This window comes from Crocodylus porosus, unplaced genomic scaffold (assembly GCF_001723895.1).
Source record: "Crocodylus porosus isolate Cpor-Errol unplaced genomic scaffold, CroPor_comp1, whole genome shotgun sequence".
Classification (NCBI taxonomy): domain Eukaryota; kingdom Metazoa; phylum Chordata; order Crocodylia; family Crocodylidae; genus Crocodylus; species Crocodylus porosus.
In genome coordinates this window covers 54,399,286-54,424,623 of record NW_017728907.1, presented here as the reverse complement: position 1 = coordinate 54,424,623, position 25,338 = coordinate 54,399,286, and the positions used below count along the sequence as shown (strand labels likewise).

Below are 25,338 nucleotides of genomic sequence, written 5' to 3'. Positions count from 1 at the left end.
AGCATATTACTTTAAAATATGGTAGAAATAAATCTGTGCCACTGCAAGTGTAGTTCAGTATAACTGAAACTGCATCTCCGGTCTCAAATGCAAGGGACATGTCAAAAAAGGAGGGGAGGGGGTGTTTATCCTTGTTTCATTATTTCCATTTATGACTCAGCAAAGCAGAGCTGTCTGCTCTTATCAGCGTTTGCTGTGCCCTAACTGGAACGGACTTAGCCAAGACAGAAAAATGAACAAGCTGGTCTGCGCACATGCTACCAAAAGGCAACATCTTTGATATAAAAAAGTGCTCTGAGCCAAGATTTACATCAAAGGAGCCTGGAATAGTTAGGCCGTACCTTCGAGAAACACCGCAACGGCAATGTTAGATCTTTCTCGGCTGTTTTAGGTGAACAAACATATAAAGATGCTAGAAGTTAATTTAGTAGTAGTTAAAGTTTTATTGGCTTCAGCTGCAGATTGTGATCCAGTGTTAGATACATATCTTGAACTAACAAATGCCTCTATAACAAAACTCAAAATAGGCTCGCTTGAACCTTTCATTTAAAATAACTAAACCCAGGAGAGAGCAGCATGCAAAACTGTAACCTTCAAAACAATAACTATTTATTAATGGCCGTAGAACGTGATGGCTGCTTGTGTAATGTGAGCGTCTATTATGACAAAAGTTTGGCAACATCAGCATGTTTGAAAGAGAATTAGAAATGCTTTTCTTTCTTAATTCTCCTCTCCTGCTGCTTTTAATATGATCGACATTGTGGTTTTCAAGAGCATGCTTCAGACACTTTTGCCAAAGGATTAATTTACATGGAAAACAGCTGACACGTCAGTGATACCTCTGACTCATTACTGACAGCGCAGTCTTCCGCCAGCTCTAATCTGATAAGCACGAACACTTTTCTTCCCTATCAAATGTCTTTCCAAGTGTCGCAGTTACGAAAAAAAAAAATGTGCAATCCTTTCTCCAGAGAACCCGAGGAGCTACAGAGAGCCTAGAAATATGCAGATAAATTACTCCATAAAGTCTGAAGAAACACAGGGTACATTATGTTTCTGAACCAAAATGCTGTTGATTTAAGATTAGCACACTTAACTTGTGTGCTTAAGAAAACCCAAATGATCTCTAATTAGAAATGCTAAGTAGTACGTATATCCTCAATTACACTAAGTTCCTAAGAATGCCATTTTGTTCCTTCCTTCCATACATAAGCAATAAGCAAACAGACATATGCATTCAATTAGCTACACTTTGGTTTACTTTGAAATAAAATCTCTTTGTTTTATCCTCCACTTATAGCTACATTCATGTACTGATATCGAACAAGATGTACTAAGTGAATGCTTAGCTATGCAGCAACTCCACACATCTTCACAACACATTTTGGATGGGAAATGTGGGCGATCTGTAGGTCACCATGACTTAATAGCAGGTAAGAATATTTCTAATAAATACAATGTCATCTGTGTTATGAATTCAGATGTATTAAAGATCTTAGGCCTAATTTTTCACTGTGGAAAATCAAGCCACTAGGCTGAAAAATAGGAGGACATCATTTTGTGTGCCAAAAGTTAAGTCTGAGTTTTCAAACACGCAGAGGCCTGCAGCTCCCATTAACATTGGATGAAGTTGTTGGTATTCAACAGGTTTGACCATTAGGCTATCCTTGTTCTGTTTGCTTTGAAGTTTGTGTTGGTCTTTGCACTACATGAATGCAGCGGCTCAGTTATAACACCGCAGGAGTTTAACAAAGGGAAACGTATTCAGAGACAGGGCCACTGTTCCGCTCCAAAATAGCACCTCATTTCACCGGGGACTGCAAGGGAGCAAATGAGCTTGCAGAATATTAAAGTCTATGATAATCAGGGGTTACATGAATAGAAGTGACTAGACCTACAGTGGCAACCTGAATTTTATACAGAAGACGCCTTGCTTTAATAACATTTTGTTTAATTTCCTTTATTTTTGTAATGGTTGGACAAAAGAAGGCACCCTTCTGTAAATTCCCATGGACTTTGGTGTGCTGTGTGTGTGTTATCTGAAGTGTAGGAGTCTCTTCTGTTGCAAGCCCATCTCTCCTGTTAACACAGGGGGCGTTGCATTGGTGAGTTCCCAGAAGCGTATGGGTGCAGAGAGCTCTTTCCCATTTGCTTTTTCCTGTGGAGGAGTCAGTGCAAGCACCAGGCAGTGCCAGGAGACTGGCAGCCACAATGCGCAGACTGTTCTCTAGCTGCAGGGAAACCTTTCAGAGTACCTTTGTGGGGAAAAGCACTTGGAATGGAGGACCAGGTCTTCCCCTTGGGTTTTTATGGAAGTCAGGTCCCTAAATACCTTTTGAGGATTTGGACCCTACTCCTTTTTAAGATAATCGAAACTGAGATGAGCCTGAGCTTTTCTATACCCCTCTTCCCACCCTTGGAATTGGGCCATGGCTACTGGGCTCTGATCGTCAGTGAAGCTCAGGGGATCCTTGTGTCAGTATGAAGTCTGACCATCAGAACAACGATGAAGCTAATGCATTATCCATGGAACTGAGGCATCTGCTCTTGTTTTATTTACACCATGGGCAAAATCCATATTGGTTCCTTAGGCACCTTCAACTTAGGCATCACAACACCCAACAATTAGGTGGGCACGTTCAAAAAAAAAGAGTGAGGCATCTAGGCCCCCAGTGCAGTCAATGGAAGCATCCATGAAACATGAGCCCAAGAGCCCTTAAGCTGAGCAGAAAGCTGTCTAAAGCAAGCCAATGTAAAACAGTAAGTGCCAGGAGTATATCTGAACCCCGGTACCCTCTGGAGCATAGGTGTCTGAGTCAGTGCAGCATATGAAGCACCTTCATCCCAGGATCCAGAACACTGAACATCTTATGAGGGTAGCACCTAAGTGGCATGGTGGTACTGGTACCCCCTCCCCATCTTTTGTATCATAGTCTCACCCAGGAAGATAGGAGACCTGGGATCTAGACACCCGCTCTACCAGAAAGGATTTAAACCCACCACTTCCACTTCCCAGCAGAATGCCCTGACCCTAGGCTATAGCGTTTGAGAAGCTAATCTTGATCTAAATCACCAAACTTGCACTGGGGTCCAGGTCAATCTAGTTATGGTGGTGAACTGTTTTAAGAGAGATGGGCCTAAACCACTTGAAATAAGGTAGACAGATTTATTATATTCATCTAAGTGATTTTAGTGCAATTTTAATAATTTCAAATGCAAATTAAACCAGCATCTATAAAATAAGTTTGCCACTGTGGTAGTAGATCAGTTCTTAAATTGGTTTTGTTTTGCTGAGGCCCTAAATTGCTTTAAGGCACAAGGGAGGCCAGGGCAAACGGGGCTTAGACCGCAGGAATGCTTAGTGCAAAGTTCCTTGAACACCAAGAACAGTCCTCATGACTCTTCATAAACATGCCAAGGGCATGTGAAATGGGCCGTATTCGATTCAGATTTGCCCTGAATTGGGAACAGTGATTCGATTCACTGATTTGGATCACTAGCCCCAATTCGATTCGGCTGAATCTGAATCTGAAGAGTTGATGCTGATTCAGCGAATCAGTGATTCGGCCATAAGCATAGCTTTACATGTTTTTTCTACATACATTGAGATACCAGGGGCGGCTTGTGAATGGTGCAATGCTGGATGGAGCATCCCACAGGAGTGTGTGGGGGGAGGTGGCCCTGCGTGCTCAGCGGCTAACCCAGAAGTGGACTGGAAGTACTTCCAGTCCACTTCCAGGTGCACTGGGGAGTGCACTGGGGAGCCCCTCATGTCCCACTGGCTTGGCTAGCAGCCGTGGAGGGACCCCAGGTGCCCCCCCCAGACCCAGGAGACACCACTTGCCGAGCCAGGGGAGCACAGGGGGTCCCCTGCGTGCTCCCCGATGGGCCCGGAAGTGGACCAGAAGTGCTTCTGGTCCACTTCTGGGTCTGCTGCTGAGCGTGCTGGGGAGCCCCCTGCACTCCTCCGGGACGCTGCATGTGCCCCAGCATCGCAGCATTCACGAGCCACCTGCTACGTGGAGGTATGCGGAGAAACATTTAAAGCTGTCTCTATGTCTGAACCACTGAATCTCTCCGAATCTCTCCGAATCGATTCGGAGGGTTCTGATTTGATTCAGGGTGAATAAAGAGTCAGTCTCCTGATTCAATTTGGATTTGGGGATTCAGCCACCGAATCGGCCTGAATCTCCACCAAATCAAATCAGGGACCGAAGCTTCCCACAGCCCTAAAACATACAGTTTTATTAGAACAACGCTGAAAAGTACTGAATTTATAAGGATTCACTTTCTTTATTCCAGTCCAAATTTAAAAATGTGTCTCAGGTGAGCACTTAGATACCTATTTTGAGTCTATTTTAAATAGTTACATTATTCGACTTCCTGAAAGTAGGATTTGATGGGAAATGAAAGTGATCCTTCTTTCTGATGATGCCATTGAGACACTCACGGGATGACTGCGCACCTTCACTGAGACTTGTAAGGAGATGAAATGACTGCATGGATGGTGAAGAATCCCACATTTAATTTTAAAAAGTTCTCTCCTGGGCCCTTCAAACTTGCTAGGGACCCCCCAGCACCCCTGGGGTTGGCCACCACACCTGCTGAGAACCCAGCGAGGCCCAATCATGCCTTCCCCATGCCCATCATGCACCTGCATCTCCTCGGACGCTGACGGAGCATGACACCTCTTCAGGATGGGCTGCAGTGAGTTATCCCAAGAACAGCCTAAGTCCCTAAATGGTTTTCAGCAGCACAAAACCCTAGACTTCGGGCTCCTGTTTCTCCAGGCTGTGGAGGCCTCATAATTCTCTCCCTGATGTACTGGGCTTCAGGTCAGCCCTGGTGCCTGATCCAGGATTGAGAGAGACTTTCACAATGAATTGCATGTGACCTCATGTAATCCTGGCTTGCCGTTACAGAGGCAAAAATCTCTTTCCTTCATCATCTAGAGCTTACACAATGTAATGGTGAACTTCACAGGATCCAAGCAAAAGGACAGCCACACTGTCACATTGTGTGTGCAGCAATGACTTGCTCACTGTCCACTAAATAAGTGTAATATTTCAGGATGAATCAGGCTACACCACGCTATCGTGTGCCCTGTACGGGCAAATACACCGTATAATGTCCTTTTGATTCCACTTGAAAATGTTCTTTTATTTTTTCAAAGAAACCACGATATTAATGTGCTGAGCACCGTGCCACTGGGATTACTTGGATTACTGTGGACTTTTCTTTTTCTTCCAAGTTAAAGCTGCAGCATTTTTTAAATATGTCAGGGATGAAAGCCAGCAACACAGAAATGAAATGCTTAAAAAAAGTTCCCATGCCTTGTGTCCAGCTTCAAAGCAAGGTTTGTGCTCAGGCCCGTGGAAGATAGGAAGGGAAAAGGAATGCTGTGTGGTATGAAGAGGAACCCATGGTCCAGAGATGCTCAGAGCTTACTCCTTAATTTTCCTCCTCTATTGCAATATTGCTTCACTGTTACAGAGTCTCGGCCTCAGTGATACCACAGAACAGTGTACCCACAGACTGAGCAACTTTGCAAGCGAAGGGTGTTTTACATGCTGCTTCTGTCTCCATTCAAGTTTTCTTTCTGTTTTCCTCTGGGCTTGCATTTTTACAATTGTTCTTTGCTCTTACTTGGCCCAGGTTCTAAAAAGGCCCTAATCACAGATGCTCAGAGCACTGTTTTGGTAACAGATGTTAAGGTGAAAGGTTAAACCATTTAAAATTTTGATTGATGACATGTATTTATAAACCAAAGTACTTAATGTGTTAAGAAGCCTGAGGTGCACAGTCCCAAATGCTGGATCGCAAGAGCAGGCTTAAGTCATTTGTAAGGTTTTCACATGATACTCTGCACAGAGGGGAATGTTTTGCATTGGCAAAAGAAGGCATGATGGTGGGGAGGACTGGAAAGAAAAAAGACATTTGAGGAACATTGAACAAAGACACAATCTTTATCTTTTTTTGGAGATTTCCCAAGGTCAGAGAAAAGTTTCCGTAACACTAGATTTTCCTAGGCAAGACCATGGCATTTTGCAAATTGGGGTCTAATTCTGCCATAGGAAGAGAGAAATTCCATGGATGTCAGTGGGAGCAGGCCTGGGCCATGAGTGGTCAGCGGTTGTCCCTAAGGAGTGATTGCTGTTTAGTACCGTGGTTAGTATCTGTGTTTGCCCACAGTTTGCTGGGTGCTGTCCCAAAGATGCTGCTTCCTCCCTTTACTGTACAATTAACTGGGTCAATGTAGGAAACTCTGCCAAGGCCGGAGGATGCAATTTGTCATCCCACCCTGGCTGGAATAGCAGCAACTCTCTCCTGCACCATTTGTATTCAGAAGTTCTTGGCTGTTAGTTGCACCTAAATAGAGTCCAGTGCTTTCTTTCTGTTCTTGACATATCTGGTGCCTCCATCTTTCAGGCCAAAGGGATGCAAAGTGCCCCTCTATTTAGTGCCTCTTCACTCCACAGCCTGCTTTGCAGTCTATATGGTGGGTCAGCAGCATGGGCGACTGGTGCCTCCTGTGTCTCAGGTGGGCACCCGCAGAAGCTGGTGATGGGAACGGGGCTGGCGAGCTCCCGCAGAAGCTGCCGCCACTGGCGGAGATGGCCCTGTCGGGGGGGGAGGGAATGTGCCCCACCCCCCCCACCAGTCACCTATGGTCAGCAGCATGGAGGCTCTGGCCCTGTCCCCCAAATGAGGTAAAATTGCCTTATGCTAGGGATAGACATTACACATAAACCGGTTTAAGTGAACAGAAACCTGTAACAGAACAGATGTTCAATGCACATAAACCAGCTTGAAAATGGCTGAAACCTGTTTGAGACAAACCTGGTTGAATGTAGTATCAGACTTAATTGATTTGGGTCAAACCAGTTTATGCAATGTCTGTCCCAGACCCTTTGCTGGTTTAAGCTAAACCAGACACCCTTAGCATCCCAGCATGCTCTTTGGGTTGGGTGGGGTTCTCTGCTCCACAGCAGAGGTGGCCCCTCCCCTCTGCTCCCTGGCTGGAGCTCCAGCAGAGACTTGCAGGCACAGCAGGGTCTGCTGGCTTCCCCGTGCCTCCCTCCCCTCCTCTCACCACTCAAGCAGAGATCCCTTCTTCCTCTCTCCCACAGCACAGACTGTAGCCAGGATGTGGTATGCTACCTAATGCCGTGTCAGGCAGATAGCACAGTGTCCGTTTTTTGGAGGTAATCAACAGCTCAGATGGTAATGTCCCTGCATTCCTTCCTTTGAAAAAGGCAGGCAAGGTTGTTTGGGTAAATCTGATATATTTTATTAAACCAACTAAATAGTTGGAGAAAAATGTTCTTAGCAAGCTTTCGGTTTAAAAAAACCCTTCGTCAGGCTGAGGAAGCATCTGCAGTTAGTGTGTGCACTTCCTGGATGGAAGGAATAGTAAAAAAGCCAGAGGCTGGTATGCATTTTCATTTGGAAAAAGCTGTTTAAGAAGAGCTTGTAATGAGCCAGGCTTTGTTTTCTGATGGGGTGTTAAATGCTGATAACAGAGCTGGCAAATGCTCTGTTATCAAGAGTCGAGGGAAGGGACCCCTCTCTAATCACAGTGTCCTGCCAGGGCCTAGCCATGGGCCCCTCAGCTCAGCCCTGTACAAGGGAAGGGAGGGTTGCTTTAGCATCCCCCGGCTTCTAGCCTGAGCCACTGCAGGCATGTGCCTGCATTTCTGGGATCTCTGTCTGGTTACAAAACTGAGTTAGCCTAGCCAGGTTAGACTAACGTGCAAAGATTGAATCAGTTCAGGCTCTGGCTTTTTGAATGCCTGTCCCTAGCCATAGTGAAGACAAGCAGGCAGCTGTGGCTTCACTGTGTCATATTATATGTTTTTATTCTTCCCTGACAATTTGCCACCAAAAAATGACAGGACTTCTCTGGGGAGTAAAGGGCTTGCTCTTGCAGCCCTTGCTTAGGCAGAAGTCCCATTAACAGCAGCAGGGTAAAGGAATCCAAAAACAGAGCACATCCAAACTTCCTGGGGCTTGGAACTGAAAGGAAAATGTGGAGGTCAAAGCATTTAACAGTTAAAATGAGGCCTTTCGAGCAGTGCTGATTGTTCATAGCAAGGCCTACCTCTGTGAAGGAAATAACGTTCTTAGTGGCCTTGTTTTGCACTAGTAAAATAAATAAAAGCTTTAACTTTAAACAAATAGAAGCGTGGTTCACAGTGACTCAGCAGAAATGACTACTTTCTGATCCCATTGCGTGAGCCACATGTTCCTAAATGTACTTTTAATTATAGGCAGAAACTCCATGTTAGCAAAGTGCACGGTGGTGTCAGCTGTCATTCTAGTTTGGCTCCAATTCCCGCTCCCATTATAGACGAGCTTGGCATTTTTGAGGAAATCAAGCAAACCATTTTTGTTTCCTTCACGTCACGCACAGATGTTTCACTGCTCCAGGAAGACCCCACCGTCTCTAGGCACGTGCACATTTGTTTCCCCGTGGCTCATGAAGAGCCTTCCTTTCTCCTCCTGTGTGTAGTGTTAGGGAAAGAAAGAGCCCTACTTGGATCAGTTTTCCAACCAGAGGATCAATAGGTGTGTACAGCTTGCATCTTCTTACTCCTGGATGGGATCACTTAGGAGTTTGTTATCTCATTCACAGAGATGTTGGTCCCAGTTCTGGGAGGGCCTGAAAGTCCCTTTCTCCCTCTGACTTTTATTCAATATTTGAAAGGGTGTGGAGGACACTTCTCAGGTTCAGGCACTGTTCTTGCATGCAGCCCTTGCTAAGAGAACGACCTTTCCTCGGTCTGCACTCACCAAAGAACTGAAATAGTTCAGACTGCATGGCTATGACGATACCACAATGGCAGTAGGTCCCAGCAGGTAGGTTCCTGGGCCTGTCCCACCCAGAACTGCTTCTGCTCACACACTTTAAACCCAGTAAGACTGTCCAGGACAACAGAGACCAAGGCCTGGAGAGCAATCATAGGGGAACATCCCTGCAGAAGCTTCAATGCCGTGTTTCCAGGTTTGTGGCTGCCAAGGTGGAGATACTGCCAGGCGGGAGTAGTCAGGAACACCCTCCTGAATGACACTGCTGGTGTGGTGTACACATGGGTTAAGGGACAGCACACACATATGGGACCCAGAAAACCTTCCTGAGCCAAGCTTGGGCTTGAGAAGTAAAATGCCCCTGGTCAGACAGAGCTATCTTTCTTCGAGTGGATTATTGACAGGAAGGTGCCAGTTTGAAAGCCCTGGAAAGAGAACTGTGCTGGTTATTCACAGCCCTGCCAGCATTTTGCCCCTCGTAATCCCGCAGATGTACCCTAATGCTAAGCCATAGGAGCTAGTTGTGATCGGCTGCTAGCTCAAGGCCCTGGCTTATCTTCAGAGACCACCAACTGCATAATTGAAAACGGGTATATTATACAGTGGAGTGAGACCCACAGCAGGATCATGACAGTCTCCTTAACTGTCCTCTTGCCACTAATCTTCCTTTATTGGAAAAGGTGTCTGGGACAGCGCTGACAAACCTGTCCTCACATCTGGAGCCATATGACTTGCGGTGCTCCTTTTAGTCTGGCCTTAGATACCAAGACAAGGCAGGCTGGTCGGTAATTGCCCTCTGGCAGTAGACAAGCATTATGCATCCACGCTTCTTTTAGATCTGTCAGCAGCTATTCATCGTATTGTTCACAAGAGGTTTTGGACTCATCTGCAGTCCCTGGAAAAGGTGAACTGAATCTTGCTGTAGTTGTTTCCACTCTTTTATCTTAGAGGAACAGATGCTGCTGTTGAGCTTCGGATCATCTATCCAGAAGGGTACCTTGCAGAGTCCACATGGAGTAGCATTACTTCCCATGCTACTTGTATGTAATGCCACAGGGAGAGCTCTGGGTGGCAACCCCACAAATGCAAAAATGACAGCCAACTTGGTTTCCCTGATTTCACAGCCTGAAAGACAGAACTTTGAAACTACCCATGGGCCTGCCCTCCAATGTCTGCAATGGTAGTGGAGTATCTGTAGACTTTATGGTGTTTTGTTGATTATACAAAAGAGACTTGAATCAATTTGCCTCTACTTAGTCTTATTAGCAACCTCAAGCATGCATACATGGGTATAAACTACTCAACGTTTTATTTAAGTGGTGTTGCAGGGAGAAACTCTTCAACTCTGGTTAAATCAGCCAGTAGTAATCCAATATCAGGGAAAAACTAAAACTCACATGCATATGTCTAATTAAGCCGAAACAAATCTGGCAGATCCCTCTCTTGCTCTTCATATTAACAGTGTCAAAACTTGGATTGGATCCCTTCTGAAATCATTACCAAAAACATCAGAAAGGCACCAGTTCTGCAAAGGCTTTCTTTACGCATCCGAGTATGTTTGCATATATTTAGCCTTCAATAAAATGCACCAACTGATCAGAATAACGCCAAATAAATATGCCCTTAGAGTGTGGAGCTAGGCGCCAGCACAGAAATGGGTATAAATGGCATTTTTAAAAATAGATGTGTAATCAAATGATGTTTGTGATTAAGTACAGGCTGTGGGACATGTGTGAAACTAAGCATTTTCTTTCCCTTAGATAGATCGTTTGAATGTTGATGACATAACTTGGGTAGCCAGCCATGGTCTTGCGCCAAAGACAAAATTAGCCAACAAAGTGCACCCACGAACGCACACACTTCTGATGCAGGGATGGACAGACAAATAGTCCTGTCACTTGTTGCTGGATGAAAGGATGGGGTTCTGTTTAAGCCGTGAGTTGATGCTTGGTAGAAATGTGCTGCCATGACTTCACAGTAAAGTCTCTTTCGCATAATAATAATGTGCACGATGGTAGTCAAGTGAGTTTGACGACTATGTTTTTTTCTTAGAAACACGTGCGTTTGAGCCCACTCAGCTCAGTGGAGCTTTTCATGGGCCTGATCCAAAGACCAGAGAAGTTGCTGCAGGGAACATAGCTTGAGGCTCCCATGTGTTTTAAGTTACTCACGCTTGCCCAGAGGTCTGGACTGGATGACCTCCGGAGTCCTTGCCAGCTCTATTTTTTATGATCCCAAAGTGGCCGCAGAATCGGGACCTGTCTGAACTCCCATGCATATTGTTGTAATCCATTCAGTGGCCCATCTGGGACCTCCTAGCGTGCCACGTAAACCCGTTATAACTTTAAAGAAAACCTCACATTGTCTCTTCGGCAATATGCAAATATTTAGCCAGTTTCTTCTCTTCTGGATATGCCTCATCTTGCAGTTGACAGCCCTGCTGTATAATTTCCTAGCTTCTGAGGGAGAGACTCCTAACAGCTATCCGTATTCCACTTTTAATTAAATTTACTGAGATCCGAGACGGTACCGTGTATTTTTAAATTGGTTCAATCTGTCTAGCTCAATGTTAATACAATGCCAGTTGATTCATTTCCAAATTAAACTGATTTTTAAAAACATGAAATACAAAAACAACATCATTTGCTGTGCAGCAAACAACACATTTGGGGTTCTGGGATCCACAGCGTGTGGAGTGATTGAGTCGTTAAGGGATTATGTGGTTTAGCAGCTGCTAGGCGATCTTGTACATCCAGTCCCGTGCAAGTAATCCTTGCGCAGTCAGGAAGTGTCATTATACTCACAAAATCTGTTCACTGGAGTACGTGGTGTGAGGCAAGAGTTTGCAAGACCAAGGCTCCTGGGTTTGGAAGTGGCATTGGGCCAGCTCACAGCACCCCCGCTCTGGTTATGGTGGGGTCTTCTGCATCCAGTTCTGCCCTCCCCTGTGCAGAAGGGGGAGCGTGTGTGTCTGCACATCACTGAGATATACCCGTACCCTGTGGAGCATGGCACAGTTCAGGATCTGCATGGCGCGGGGGTGCAGAGTCGGTGCAAGCCAGAGAGACGCAGCTTCTCTCTTCTGCCCTTAACCTCTCTGGCCCCAGTGAGACCCAGAGGCCAATGGGCAAAATCCCGCAGATTCTTTCCGGGATCAACCACTCGAGCAACAGGCAGTGGGACTCTGTGGCAGCACAGCTGATTGCCCAGCGGGGCTGTTGGGGATCTGAGGTGAGGTGGGTGTACAGGGTCTGTGCACAGATGACCCCAGCGCCTGCTGCAGATCCCAAAGGATCCCTCAGGGTGAGTGGCAGAGCCTGAGGCCTTTCCCGGAGAGAGCTGAGCCCCGTTCCCACTCCTGACGATGGCACACTATGTGGGGAACTCTGCCAGTGGCATTCGTGGGCAATTTCCTGACCCAAAGTTAGCATAGTCGTTTTATGTGTTGCCTCGGGACAGTAGAGAAATGCAGATGCAAGCTATGAGCTTTACCCTGTTGGCTTCAGTGTGGCTGGGGGGAATTTACACTGGTGCTATTGGGAGGAAAATCACACTCATCAAATTGAAACCAGGGTTGCAGGATTAACATATGATTAGCTTCTGATTGCAAAGAAGTACAGTGGTACTTTACAAACCAGTGCCAAGGGCTTTTTGTAGGTCTCCATTACCATTTCAGTGTGGAGAGATACTGTCGAATCTGATAAGCTACCATTGTTTTTCCTATTTAATAAACAAAAAAGGAGGTGGTTTTCAGGGGTAGGCCGGTGTCCTAACGGGGTGTTAAACAAACCTTCATTCTCCTGCAGATGCTCATTGTAGTGTGCCATATGTGATGTTTGTTTGCCTCCCAGGCATGTACACTGGTTCCAGCGCCAACCATAACGGACCAACGCCAAGTCTCCTGTCACCTAACAATGAGATACCCTCAAGACACCATCCACTGGAATCAGCCCTCACCAGCCCACCCCATCAGCCACCTTTGGAGAGCACCAGGGAAGGGTACGTATGAGTGCAAGTGCTCCAAAAAGGATGTAATCACCTGGCATTATGCTGTGCTGAATGCCTTGATGATACTATCCTACTAAAGCCTGGTCTGACTTTCTCATTTTAAATACTTCAAGTATGATGAAGCTTCATTTAGATTTTATTAAAAAAACCATATTTTTTTTAAAAAATCTTCCTCGGTGACTTTTTATATCTCAGGATATGTGCACAGGGCTCCTATTGCTGAGAAAAGGAAACTTATTGCCATATATGTTCCATAGAGAAATACGGTGATGCTTGCTTTAAAGAGTCACTAGTATCTGAACTTCAGGCTCTCACTCCATTGCTCTCTCTAAAAATAATTTTATACTTCTTATCACTGCGGTCCATAAATGCTCAGGCTGAGAACCCTAATAAGGGACGGGTATATTAATCCATTCATTATATTTGTTGTATTAATATATTTTTAAATGTCCAGCATTTCTATAGCAATTTCTCTGCAAAGATCTCAAAGGACCATTACGGAAGTCCCACAGATCTCACAAATCCCCTCTCAAGCAGGGGATTTTGCACCTTAGGTTCTTGGGTGGTGCCTGTACATTGAAACAAACATGTCAAATATATTATTTTTTTCTGTCAGGGAGCATTATCTCACTGTACCTGTAGAAGGAAGTGGAAGCAAACAGTAATAATGGAGCCAGTAAATCCATGATGAAGATCCACAGGATGGATTTTAACTGGTGAAATAGGAGCCTGCCACCCCAGAAGGGGCAGGATCCTTGTCTTTCACTCACCCCATGCAAGTCCCCAGTGCACTGTCCAGTTACTCGCTCTGTGCGTGTTGACACTAGGACCAGACCCTATGTGAATTCAATGCCAAAAATCCTAATGGAAAAACAGCATCCGCAGTGCAAAGGCATATTGTGTGAAACATTTGACCTGCAGCCACACAGGTGGATTTGAGGTTTGTTTTCAAGGATCATAACACTTGTAACGTTGCAACATTTGGATCTAATAATAATTTAATAATTATCAATAAATAATTTAAAAGGCTAAGGCCGGACTAGTAGGATAGCAGTTTTTCAGGGTCAGATTCTGTAAATCAGTATTCTGGTGCGAATAGATTTACTCCCAGTGATGCTTCTCTGCTCTGAGCAAGTCAGCTTCCTTTGAGTAAAAAGAAATAGGCTGAGCAAATTGAGTTTCTAAGTTGAATCCACTACATAAGTTTTGATTGTTTAATGACTACCAGGAGCCAATGACTTTTCACTTGCTTTGGTCACAGCCTAAGTTGTACGTTGGACTCATTTTCAATCCTTTTCAATTTTTGCTGAATATGTGAGTAGACTGTGCTGATTTATTGTTTCCCAAAGACTTGATATGTATAAGTATTGCAGAGCGGTTACAGAAACACTACAGTTAATTTCTTATGGCATAATATAAGGCTGAGACAATAACAGGGTTCCAAGTATGAGCCAAACATTGGGAAATGGAGACGAGAAAGTATTCTTTGTTTATGTTCAAGTAGGGCATCCAGTTTCATGACATAGTGACTGGGACACTTTCAGCATTTCAAATAACTTTTATGATTAAAAAAGTAAATAAAACTTGTTACTTTAGGCATTGCCCTAGCTATTCCGTAAGTCACATTTGCTATGTTTCTGTATGTATACAGTTTAATTACTAATTCATGCTGAGATAAAGAGCATACATGCCATTGAAATGGCGAAGAGGGAACCCACAATTTTATCATGCCATTGCTTATGGTTTTGTGTGAGGTTGTTACCAATTTAAATCAACAAGAACACTTTATAATCGAATGCCGGGCTGTCCAGTCGGTGGCCACGGACCACACGCAGTCTGCAAGAGGTGAAGTTGTGCCCCTCCAGTTCCTGACCGGGGGTGGGGCAGAGCAGTGCAGTGTGGCCCAGGGACGAGCACGCAATCCAGTGGGGTGGGAGGGAGGCGATGGACGACACCTGGGTGCCCAGTACAGCAGGCAGGAGGGCTCCTGCACGGTGCAGGGGGGTGTCCATGCGGCACGTAGGCCAGGGAGCCCACGTCTTGCCCTGGTCTGGCCCACGAGCATACTGTCCCCCAGCCCCCAGGTGCAGGCTGCAGGGTATTCAGCTCCCGGCCGCTTGGAAGTTGGACAGCCCTGATCTCATGCCTGGAGCTTCCGAATTCTGCTTCTTTTTTCAGTTAACAATACTGCCCCTTTATTCCAATAAAAATACCTGCAAAGCTAAATAAACATCTTCAACTATCTTTCTTTCTATGAATTGCTTTAAACCTCTGGCAGCTGTATACTAACTGATAGTGAACGCTTTCCCTCATTCATCAGTTTTCTCAGCATCCATGTTTAAGTACATGTAAAGAATTTCTATACTGTGAATCAATGCGATGACAAGATTGGATTCCAGAGTTTAAGTCTTTGGAATGGCCCAGAATGATTACTATCAAAAAGTGTAATTATTGAGTCATCAAACATGTAAGATGCCAAAAACTACATGAGGCAGAGTACAAATAGTCTACTCAAGTTTGACAGAAGATGTGGAGTTTGATTTAAAGACTTTTAAAAAACCTATGTTATACCATCCTTTGCCAAAGTCAATACCAACTGCAGAACTCAATTTTCCCAAATGGTTTGCTAAGACATTTAAATAGTTTGACAGAATTATCTAATTCACTTGAAAATGTTCTAACAGAATCTGACTTCATTACCAAATATATTTACACTGGCTTTATACATGATATATAGTATTTTTTACATTCTGGTATGAAGTGCACAGCCCACTGGCTCAAGTAACTTTATATTAATTTATATTAATATTAATTAAAGTAAAAGTGTGTGATTCAGGAATATTTTGGCAGAAATAGAAAGTGGAAAAGAAACAGAAGTAGAAAGTGGAGCTTTTTTAAGTTCAGGTAGTGAAATGTTATTTCAACATTACTTGCAGCCTTTGCCATAAATAATGTGAAATTCTGTTTAACTTCCAGTTGCAAAGATAGTAAATTTTGATTTGTAGCACCTTGAGGGTGGAAAACAAGTCTTAGTATTAATCTACTTCGCTATCTTGTTCTTACACTTGGCCTTGTCTATATGAGAGAACCTGCGCTGACCTAACTAAACCAGTTTCAAAATGTAGGTAGTTAATTATATGTAATCCCACAGTGTAAACCCTCTTAACCTATTTATCCTGCCAATTTAGTTTGATAAATTACCAACTTAAACTAAAATGATATAAGCAAAGGTTAAATCAGTTCGAGTTGGAGGCATTAGGAATTTGCATCAGTTTAAATAGACTGATTTATAACTTAATTTAGTTAAACCTGTGTACTTTTCTGATGTAGACAAGGCATCTGTTCTGCTGTTTATATTCCCCCTCTTGGATTTTGCAGAACATGCACATGACTGTGTCCAGAAAGAGTCTTGTTTATAAAGTGGAAAACAGGGTACTTTATGAAATACGGTTCTCTTTGCCTCATCTTTCAGCTCTCTGTCCCACTGTGGAGTAGCCATCAGTCAGATATTGTGAGACATTGGCACAAATTGGTAAAACTGTTGCAAGAACTCTCTTACCCTGAAAATACCAGATACCACATGGTAGTATCTCCACAGTTCTTTTACACAGTTTTAAAAGGAAGAACAGATAATCCTTCAGTTTATGTTAACGGTCTAACATACCACTTACCACAGAGTTGTAAGCCTGGCTAACAAGGCCATGAGGTTTAGAAGCTGTTGCTCAGGATCATTACTTTCCTACCCATGTCTAGGCAAACTAGGATTTCTCAGCAACAGGTAGAGTCAAAGTAAGGTCGCTTGAAAGTATTTGAACACATATAACTATTTAGCTCCCAGTCAAATTCGTTACACGTAACATATAATGTTAAATTCCCAAAGGAAATGAGTGGATATTGGCAAACACTGAGCAATGATGGTGCCGCTCCAAGGAAGGAGGATTCTAAAATAAGAGAAAACTGGGCGTGTGTACACATGCATTTATGCCGGCTTAAATTTACTGCGCAGTAAATTATGGTGCAGTAAGTGGGAATAGGCTGGTGTCTACATGTGCAGGCATTAAAACGCATTAACACTGTGTGTGGCCTCACTTAGGACTAAAGTTAGTCCCAAGTCAGGCCACACACACAGCGTTACTGCGGAGTAACTAATCAGGCGTAAATTTGATACCTCAATGATCCATCATGCGGGTATCAAATGTATGCTCAACTCAGTGTAAGTCACCATATTTACTGCGCAGTAGAGGCATGCATGTGTAAAATATGCTTCCCAGACTTCTAATTATTTTTGTCACTTTCCTCTGAACTTTTTCTAATTTGTCCATATTTTCCTTGAAGCGACGTGTCCAAAACTGGGCACAGTACTATCAGAGAGGTCTCATCGGTGCCAAAGAGACTGGAAGGATCACTACCTTTAACTTGCAGGTAACTCAAGTGTTAATAATAATAATAGCCCTGTATGCTGTTGGCTATTTTGGGGGATAAGAACACACCATTGTCTCACGTTTAGCTTACTGAACCCCACCGGTCCTCTCCTGCAGTACTGCAGACCTAGCCCAGCCATTCCTCCGTCTGTATTTATGCATATAACTGATCCATCCTACGTACAGTACTTTGCACACATCTTTATTGCATTTCATTCAATTAATATTAAACCAGTGGAATGGAATGCTATTGTTAAAATGCATGCCATTTCTGTCCTGTAAGATCTATGGCAAATGAAAAACCTAGCGAGGCACCAACATCACAAGAGACTTAAAGAAAAGCAACTGAGAAGGCCTTTTTAGCCAGGCTGTTTAAAACTCTCCTGTTTGTGTTTGTTTGTTTTTGCTTATTAACACCCCTTTTATGAAAATGCCTAAGAGCACTTGGGAGAAAAAAGATTTTTTTTGCCCTTCTTTGGAGCAGGGGCATGGTCTTGCCCTTCCTTATCTTCTTCCTTGGATCTCTTGAACATATTTTAACCACCACGTCCTGTCCTTGCAGCAGCAGGATGCTGACAGTGCCCTTCCCTGCCCTGTTTTACCTGTGGCAGGTTCATGGTGCTTGAGGCGATGTACCGTGTAGCTGTGCAACAAGGTTTGTGTGGTTTTAAGAACAAGTTAGACCAAACACTTGGCTAGAATAGTTTAGGTGGGGATGCTGCTGCCCTGAGCCGGGGGTTGGACTAGCTGACCTCCTGAGGTCCCTTCCAGCTTTACTTTTCTATGACCCTGTGATTCTGTTAAAGACCGAGCCCCCTTCTTTCCTCACCTTTGAGGTGAGAAAAGTCAAAGTGCACATGGAGCCTCCTTTTTGGGGTCAAACCTGGAAAAGCAGACTTGACATTCCTGATACTTTAACTGCTTGATTCTTATATACACCACTGCTCCTTTATAACACTCTGCCACCGTATAGGACAGGGACGGGCAATTATTTTGGGTGGAGGGCCGCTGAGTTTGGGCAAGCCATCAAGGGCCACGTGACAGGCAACCAGGGGCAGATAAATATTAATTTTCTAAATTTTTTAGGGGCCCCGTGGGCTGGATAGAATGGCCTGGTGGGCCACACCTGGCCCGCAGGCCACATTTTGCCCACCCCCGGTATAGCAGCTTTAAAGAGGGTGGAAATTCACACCTATTTAAAGGCCTCTTTACACTGCCAGCATTGTGTAAAGTGAGGGAATCAGGTCCACAGGATCCGCTCCCACCCCTAAAAACAGCTGTGGGAGTGGGAGCTGGATCCTCTATAAGAGCCCAGCTGCCAGGAGTTCACATGCTCCGCCTGGGCTGAAGGCCACGTGAAAGGGCTCCGCTGTCTCAGCTTCACTTGAGGCTGCTGAGAGACAGAGAGGCTGGCTTATCTTTCTGTAGAGCAGTGTTGTGTTAAAAGAGAGGAAGAAAGTAAGGCTAAGGTCTGTGTGGGGCTACAAGCTGTGCCAGAAAGAGGAGTTGGGGAGGGAGGAAGATGGGGTCTCCTGTACTGAATTTTCTCTCTGCCTGGAAGTCGGAGATAACTACGGGTGTTTTTGCACACGCAGGCGTTTAGAACGGTTTGCGGGGTTGTATCGTGCACGATGAAAATCATATGCGGCTTGTGGTGCATAGGATGTAACGGTTGTTTGCACATAGTGGGTTTATGAGAGTATGCCCATATTGTATGTGATAGCATTGAAGTAATCAGAAATCAAACCCAAAACAATAAAAGGACTGTGTTTTGTTATAAAATATTGCGAGGTGATTTTTAATGGTTCTTTTTTTCCTTGCGCTGTAGAAGCCAAATGCCATTCATCTTGAAATCCATAAGCTCACATGAGCAAGGCAAGGAGGACTGGACCCATTCTTTGAATATTTGTGGGGAACAAATAAACTTCTACTTTTTAGAGGACAGAGCTAAATATCTGTGCAGCTTTTATAACAGTTCCTGGGACCAGGAAGAATATATCATTCATTGTTTGTGGATTCCGCTGGAGAATACTCCTCATGTATAATAGAATACACAAGTCAGTGTTTTATCCTTTCTTTTAAAAGCACTAAAACCAATAACAAGAAACAGATATCTCTGACAGCTGAAAACGTTTTCAATGGAGGCAGCCAAGAACCCATCATAATTTATCTCCGTGCTAGGGATCTGAGCACGCCAAAGGGGCATCAGTACATCTGTCCCAAGGAAGAACAATGTACAGGTGCAGGGCTGGGGTTCATGTAACAAAGAAAGACAGTAATTAAAAGCATCTGGTTTCAAATCCCAAGTCATTTATCTCATTGTAGAAAATGTGATTAGAATTCATTTATAATCATGTCCAGATAGACCTAGCCTTTTCTCGTAAAATTAGCATTAGCATGGCCTCACTCCTGCAATAACTGGCTAAGAAAACTGTAGTGTCTGATTGCTGATGGACTACTAGGCTCCCTAAACAGCGGCGGACATTTAATATTTGACGCGTCTTGAATGAATGAATTGACAGTCAGGATAACGTCGTTGTGCTGCTTTGAGTGTGCCGCCTTCTCTCAGAGCATCCAACAAACAAAGACAACCCCACACCCTCTGAGGCTGTCTCAGATTAAAAAATAAGAAAGCAAGGAGGAGAAAGAGAGGTTAAAAACCCACTTAAGGTCTCAGGAAGTTTTCGACAGAGCCAGAATTAGAACCAAGATCTTCTGAGTCTCAGTTTTCTGTGTTTGCCACTTTGAATGTTTTTGCTGATAGGCAGAGGAACCGGATAGGCAGTCCCTGCAAACCTAATACTCTTGTAGCTTTTTTATACCTATAAACAGAGATTACACCACAACTTGTCATAGTGTAGCAAAAGATCAGCATGCTGTTTTCATATCCTTTCCCTCATTTCCTTGTACACTGCCTTTCCTAGATTATACCTGTGACATAAGTGTACAACCTGTTATCTGATTATAAATCCCTGACCGTGCTGTCACGTTCCATGTATGCCTAATAATAGATACTACCCTCAATGGATGGAGGAAAATGATTTTTAAGTATACACCCATTCTCAAATAACACCAGACAGAAAAATGTGTGTGATGGGATGTCACTGCAATTGAAGCCATCGTTTGAACATTTCATAAAAATGCAGTTCCACAGCGAACACACACCCAGGATATTTTCTCCATAACATGGTATCCAGTTACCAAGAAAGTCTGTTTTAAATTTCAATCACATGCACAAGCTCCCATTACAGTTATTCATCACCTTGTTTTCACAGTGGATTTCAGTTAGTTCAACAGCTTTGTTGGTCCTTCCCTTATTGCAATTATTTGCTGAGCATCTACCGTGGTCTCAGAACATGCTCTCTGCCCCATGGCCATTCTGCTTCTGTGCACAGATATACAAGTATTCATATTCAATATCGTAGGATAAAACATGGACATTTTACCGGCATGACGTCAGCCAGGGCCGTGAAAGAACATCTTAGAGTGGAATTTGTCCCTAATACAGGAAGCAAATATAACAAGTCAGATTGTCATTGGAGTATTGGATTTGAGGAGCCAAGTGCTATAGCCTTCATCACCTTTAAGGATACCAGAGTCAAGTGGTAGAAAACATTAACTATGAATGCTGAAATCACATGACCATTGCCTGCTTCAGATTTCTCTTCAAGTACAAATCTCAGCCATGTTTCTTAAAAGGTTCCTTGGCTTCTAGCCCAACTTGATCCTGTTTTTGAGCAAATCTGAACCAGTTTATGTATCTGGACGCAATATTTGTAGTTCTGACCGAAGGGTTGCTTTGAGGTTTTGCCGATGGAAATCCAGTTGGAATCAAAATGAAAATGAATGAATTCCTGGAAATAAGAATGAGCACTCGGTCTCCTATCTAGGAGTGACCTCTACAGTTTAGCTTCCCTGTAGAAAGAAATTAAATTCTCAGGTGGGACCAATGCAGTGTTCAGCAATGTATCGGATGCTGAAAGGAACCTGGAAGTACGTGCATGGGTGTACGTACTTTTTTTGTATATTAATAACTGTTTTACCCAGAGCCAAGGATGGGGGTGGGGGTGTCTATGCATGTATATGCACTGCAGAGGCCTCCTGCATGTAGAAGGGAGATTCCTGAACGATTGAAAAGGCTCCTATTTGAAGGGTCAGCATGCATTTCCCCAAAGCACCTCAGAAATACCAGCTGATCGGCAAGATTGTATGCGGCCAGACATTGATGACTGGTGCCTCCTGAGTCTGGGGGGTTACAATTTGTGGGTGAGCCTGGGGGTGGACCAACTTTCTGAGCTCGAGTTGGCGGTGCTGGTGAGCGTGGGCAGTGGTGGGAGGATGCTGTAGGAGTTGCATGGGGCTAGGGCCAGGCTGGCACTGGGCAGCAGGGCCAGGGGCACCTGCTGTGCCCCAGCCGCAGGGGTGAGGATGCACCTGGCACCCCTCAGATCGGCTTGGAGGGCATGTCCTGCCCTGACCTCTTTGGCAGGTGCTGCTGCCCCCCCCATGCGGTGCGGCTGGGGCAGCCCAGGGGCACCACCCTACCCGGAGCACTTTTGGGGCCCGATCTTGGGGTGGGGGGGTGCATGCCCCAGTCGCCCCTGTGACCAGAGCAACACAGTTACAAGCAGCACCTATTCCCACACCTGAGCTCACAGAGACCTTACCCTAGGACTCCTGCAGCCTCCTGTACAGCCAGGTAGTGAGTAGGAAAATCTCCCTAGGTCTTGTATATCTAGAGCACAAAGAAATTGGAATTTGTCTCGTCAGATATCTCTTAGCATACGAACAATCTTCAAAGACACATCCAAACATTTTTGAAGAGCTGTGACCAGGTAGATGGTAACATATTCTAAAGCAGCTAAGTATCCTACAAGCCAGTCTGATGGGCAATGACTTCTGAAAATTTGACCCACGGTAATTATGAAATCCTAACGTAATACACATTCTCGTACTAGTCCAAGCCCTGCTCCCCTGTGGACTTGCCCACTGACTCCCCCAGGAGTTGTGAATGTGAAGGATTCAAGAGTGTACCAGGCTAAGACAAGGAATAGTTCTGAATTTAAAAAAATACCTTGCGTCTCTTTTGCAGCTTTCAGCTGATGAGCTCATCTCAAACCACTTCACAAAGGCTGCTGTAAGACTAAGAGAGCCTCATTTTGGAGATCTGGTCCAGAGAGTTTGAATAACTTATAAAAAAATCACACAGCATGTTAATGACAAAATCAGGAACAGAACCCAGGCCCACAGACTCCCAGTCCCCTACTTTAGCCAAAACCACAGCATCGCAACAGCAAGAAAATAGAAATGCATGCAAATACTTGCAAATACTTAGCAGAGCTTGTGTTCTCATAAGATGTACAACACGTTACATCCCAGTAACTAGTTTGCTCATCATTTATAGAGAAGGGTGATAAAATGCAATGATGCCCAGCAAGATGATCTACAATGAAGGATTTATTATATCGCCAGGAAAAAAAAAGATTCCATGCATTCCAGAAACCTTGCCAGGGGCACCTGGCAATGATTAGTGCAAGGTTCACCAAACTTCAGATAGAGGCTGTTTATAAAAAAAAAAAAAGAAAAAAAAGGGAAAAAAGTGAACGGTATAACTGTTTCCTGAGCATGTGCTGACAGAAATTACCGTAGGGCAAGACCTAGCACAGAAACACGTGGCAATAGATTGGGCGCTATCCAGAGGCCAGATTAGCAGAGCTTTACACATCATTTTTAATGTTACAGGAAGAGATGAAAATCAGTGTTAACCTTTCCTCCCCAATTCTTTTTTTTAATTATAATCTCCCAGTCCTGGAACTAAATTGGACTTTCTCATCATATAAGTAGCTACACTGCAGAGGAGGAAGGAGTCTAGGAATAAAATGGTTGCTTTACTGAATCGGGTGGCAGAATCTGGTTTCACTGCAATGCGTCAGCTTTTGTAACTTGCTAGAACATTGCATTATTTCCGTTAGACTAAAATACAGATCCTCTTGCTATCGTGCTTCTAACCACAGCGCTGCAGAGAAACTTGCCTTTGTTTGAGTGTGGGGTGAACACAATTCTGCAAGTCAACATTTGAGCCATGTGGTAATACACTGGACTTGATAAGTGGTTTGATGTATACTCTAATGCTATAAAACAGGCGTGAATTTATCAGAGATAAAGTACAGCTGTTCTTTACGCAGGACCTGACTTTGTTTCCATTGAGCCCAATGGGAGAAGGATTGGGGGTCCTTTGTCTAGCATGGGAATCTGCCAGTCAGGGCTTTCTGTCAACCCCCCACCCCGCCAGCGTTGAGACTGCTTCTATTGGAAACATCCATGTCTTAGATAGCCCTACATTGTGGTTACGCTTCATCCTCAGCTGTTATTGAAAAGAGACTCCTTAACTGAAGTACATGTCATTATTTTCCAGTTTTCAATTCCATACCGGTAGTTGTCCATTTTAATCAGGGACAGATTAAAAAGATTAACTGAATAATGGACCATGAAGAGCCTATCTTGAAACAGCTAGAAATGTGGCTTTCTAATTTGCTGTTCATTGAATTGGCCCAGAGCGTGGCTAAAGCAAAGTCTAATGGCCCTTAGGCCTGTGCAAAGTGGCTAGTATTCACTTCGGATCTGACCGATTCAGGAGACAGTGATTTGATTCGGTGATTTGAATCACTGTCCCGATTTGATTCAGATGCATCTGATTCAGAGATTAGGCCGCCGAATTGGGCCAAATCTCCTCCGAATCAAATCAGCACCTGGAGCTTCACACAGCCCTTAATGGCCATTTCTTATTTGGGCTACTGCAGTATAAATGAATGAAAAATGTATCCCTCGCCTGTCAGAAGGGTTTGAAAAACATCAGTTCTGCTGTATATTTATTCTTGCTTCTAATGCAGTTTAATAGAAAGCTTTTACCTAGCAATAACACTGGAACAGAGAGGTTAGTGTGAATTGTGAGAGTAACACTACGTTTTATATTTGCTTCTTGCCACCCAAATGGAAATAGGCTAAAAATAGAGAGCGAGCAGATAGTGCTAACACACTGCACGACATAGCTGCCTTTGAGGCATGCAAGTACCTACCAGATGGACTTCTGTTAGCTCAACAGGTAGCCAGACACTTCTTTAATGTGCACCAGCAGTTTACCCTGAGCCTGCTATCTGAGGAACTGCACAGACATAATGTGGAAATAAATCTAATAGAACACTATTCAGTATTTTTAATGAGGGCTCTTTAGCTAATCCAGAGATATTGTTCGCTTTATAAAATGAGAGAGAGAGATTACAATGTGTATAATAAAAAGGGTACTTAAAAATAAGATGTTATGTAAATTGGAGCTAATGGAGAGGAACTGAATGTTAATTTTCTAAACACCTTCCGGGCAGCCCCGTGATTCGGGGTGCGAGCAAATTTCCGTGACTGCCCGCTGCGCGACCTGCGGACAAACTGGGCTACATCTAGGGCATGATACTGTGGTCCCTGTGTAAGGGCCTGAGATCATGGCTGGGCCACACTGAGAAGGGGCCACTACTGCCAGCTGAAGGCATTATGTCTTTAGCTAAAGGGGTTTATCCTTTTGATACAGGAAGTCACTTGCTCCAGGCAATGAATCTGTAGACACAGCCACCGATCCAACATGCCCCTAGAATAGCGTTCCCTTTGACTTCAGCAAGGATTATAGAAATCATAAAAATCACAGAAAATTAGGGTTGGAAGAGAGCTCGGCAGGTTATCTAGTCCTGCCCCATGCTCAAACAGGACCATCCCCAACTAGATCATCCCAGCCGGGGCTTTGTCTAGCCGGTCTTGAAAACCTCCAAGGATGGAGCTTCCACCACCTCTCTGGGAACCGGTTCCAGTTCCCTCCTTGTGAGAAAGTTCTTCCAAATTTCTAACCTAAACCTCCCTTGCTGCAACTTGAGAGCATTGCTCCTTTCTTTGATTAGCTGCCACCACCAACACCAGCCTGGCTCCATGTTGTCTGAGTCGGGCCTGTGGGACTGAGCCTTTGATGCTGTAACTTCTCCATGTTCTGTGGGTTAGTCTGGTGTCAAAGATCACTGGGGGTCCACGTTTTGTCAGGCATGCCACAAATTAGGTTTGCACC

At 44.3% G+C, this 25,338-nt stretch overlaps 1 protein-coding gene across 2 annotated transcripts in view; it reads left to right on the top strand.

Moving 5' to 3' along the window:
* Window positions 1-25,338, top strand: part of GLIS1 (GLIS family zinc finger 1) — a 153,244-nt gene that overhangs the window by 103,972 nt on the left and 23,934 nt on the right. For both annotated transcript variants that reach the window (XM_019531458.1, XM_019531457.1), the window contains exons 5-6: window positions 1,301-1,433; window positions 12,660-12,807. In XM_019531458.1, coding sequence (XP_019387003.1) covers window positions 1,301-1,433; window positions 12,660-12,807 — 281 coding nt within the window. The remainder of the gene's footprint in view (window positions 1-1,300; window positions 1,434-12,659; window positions 12,808-25,338) is intronic.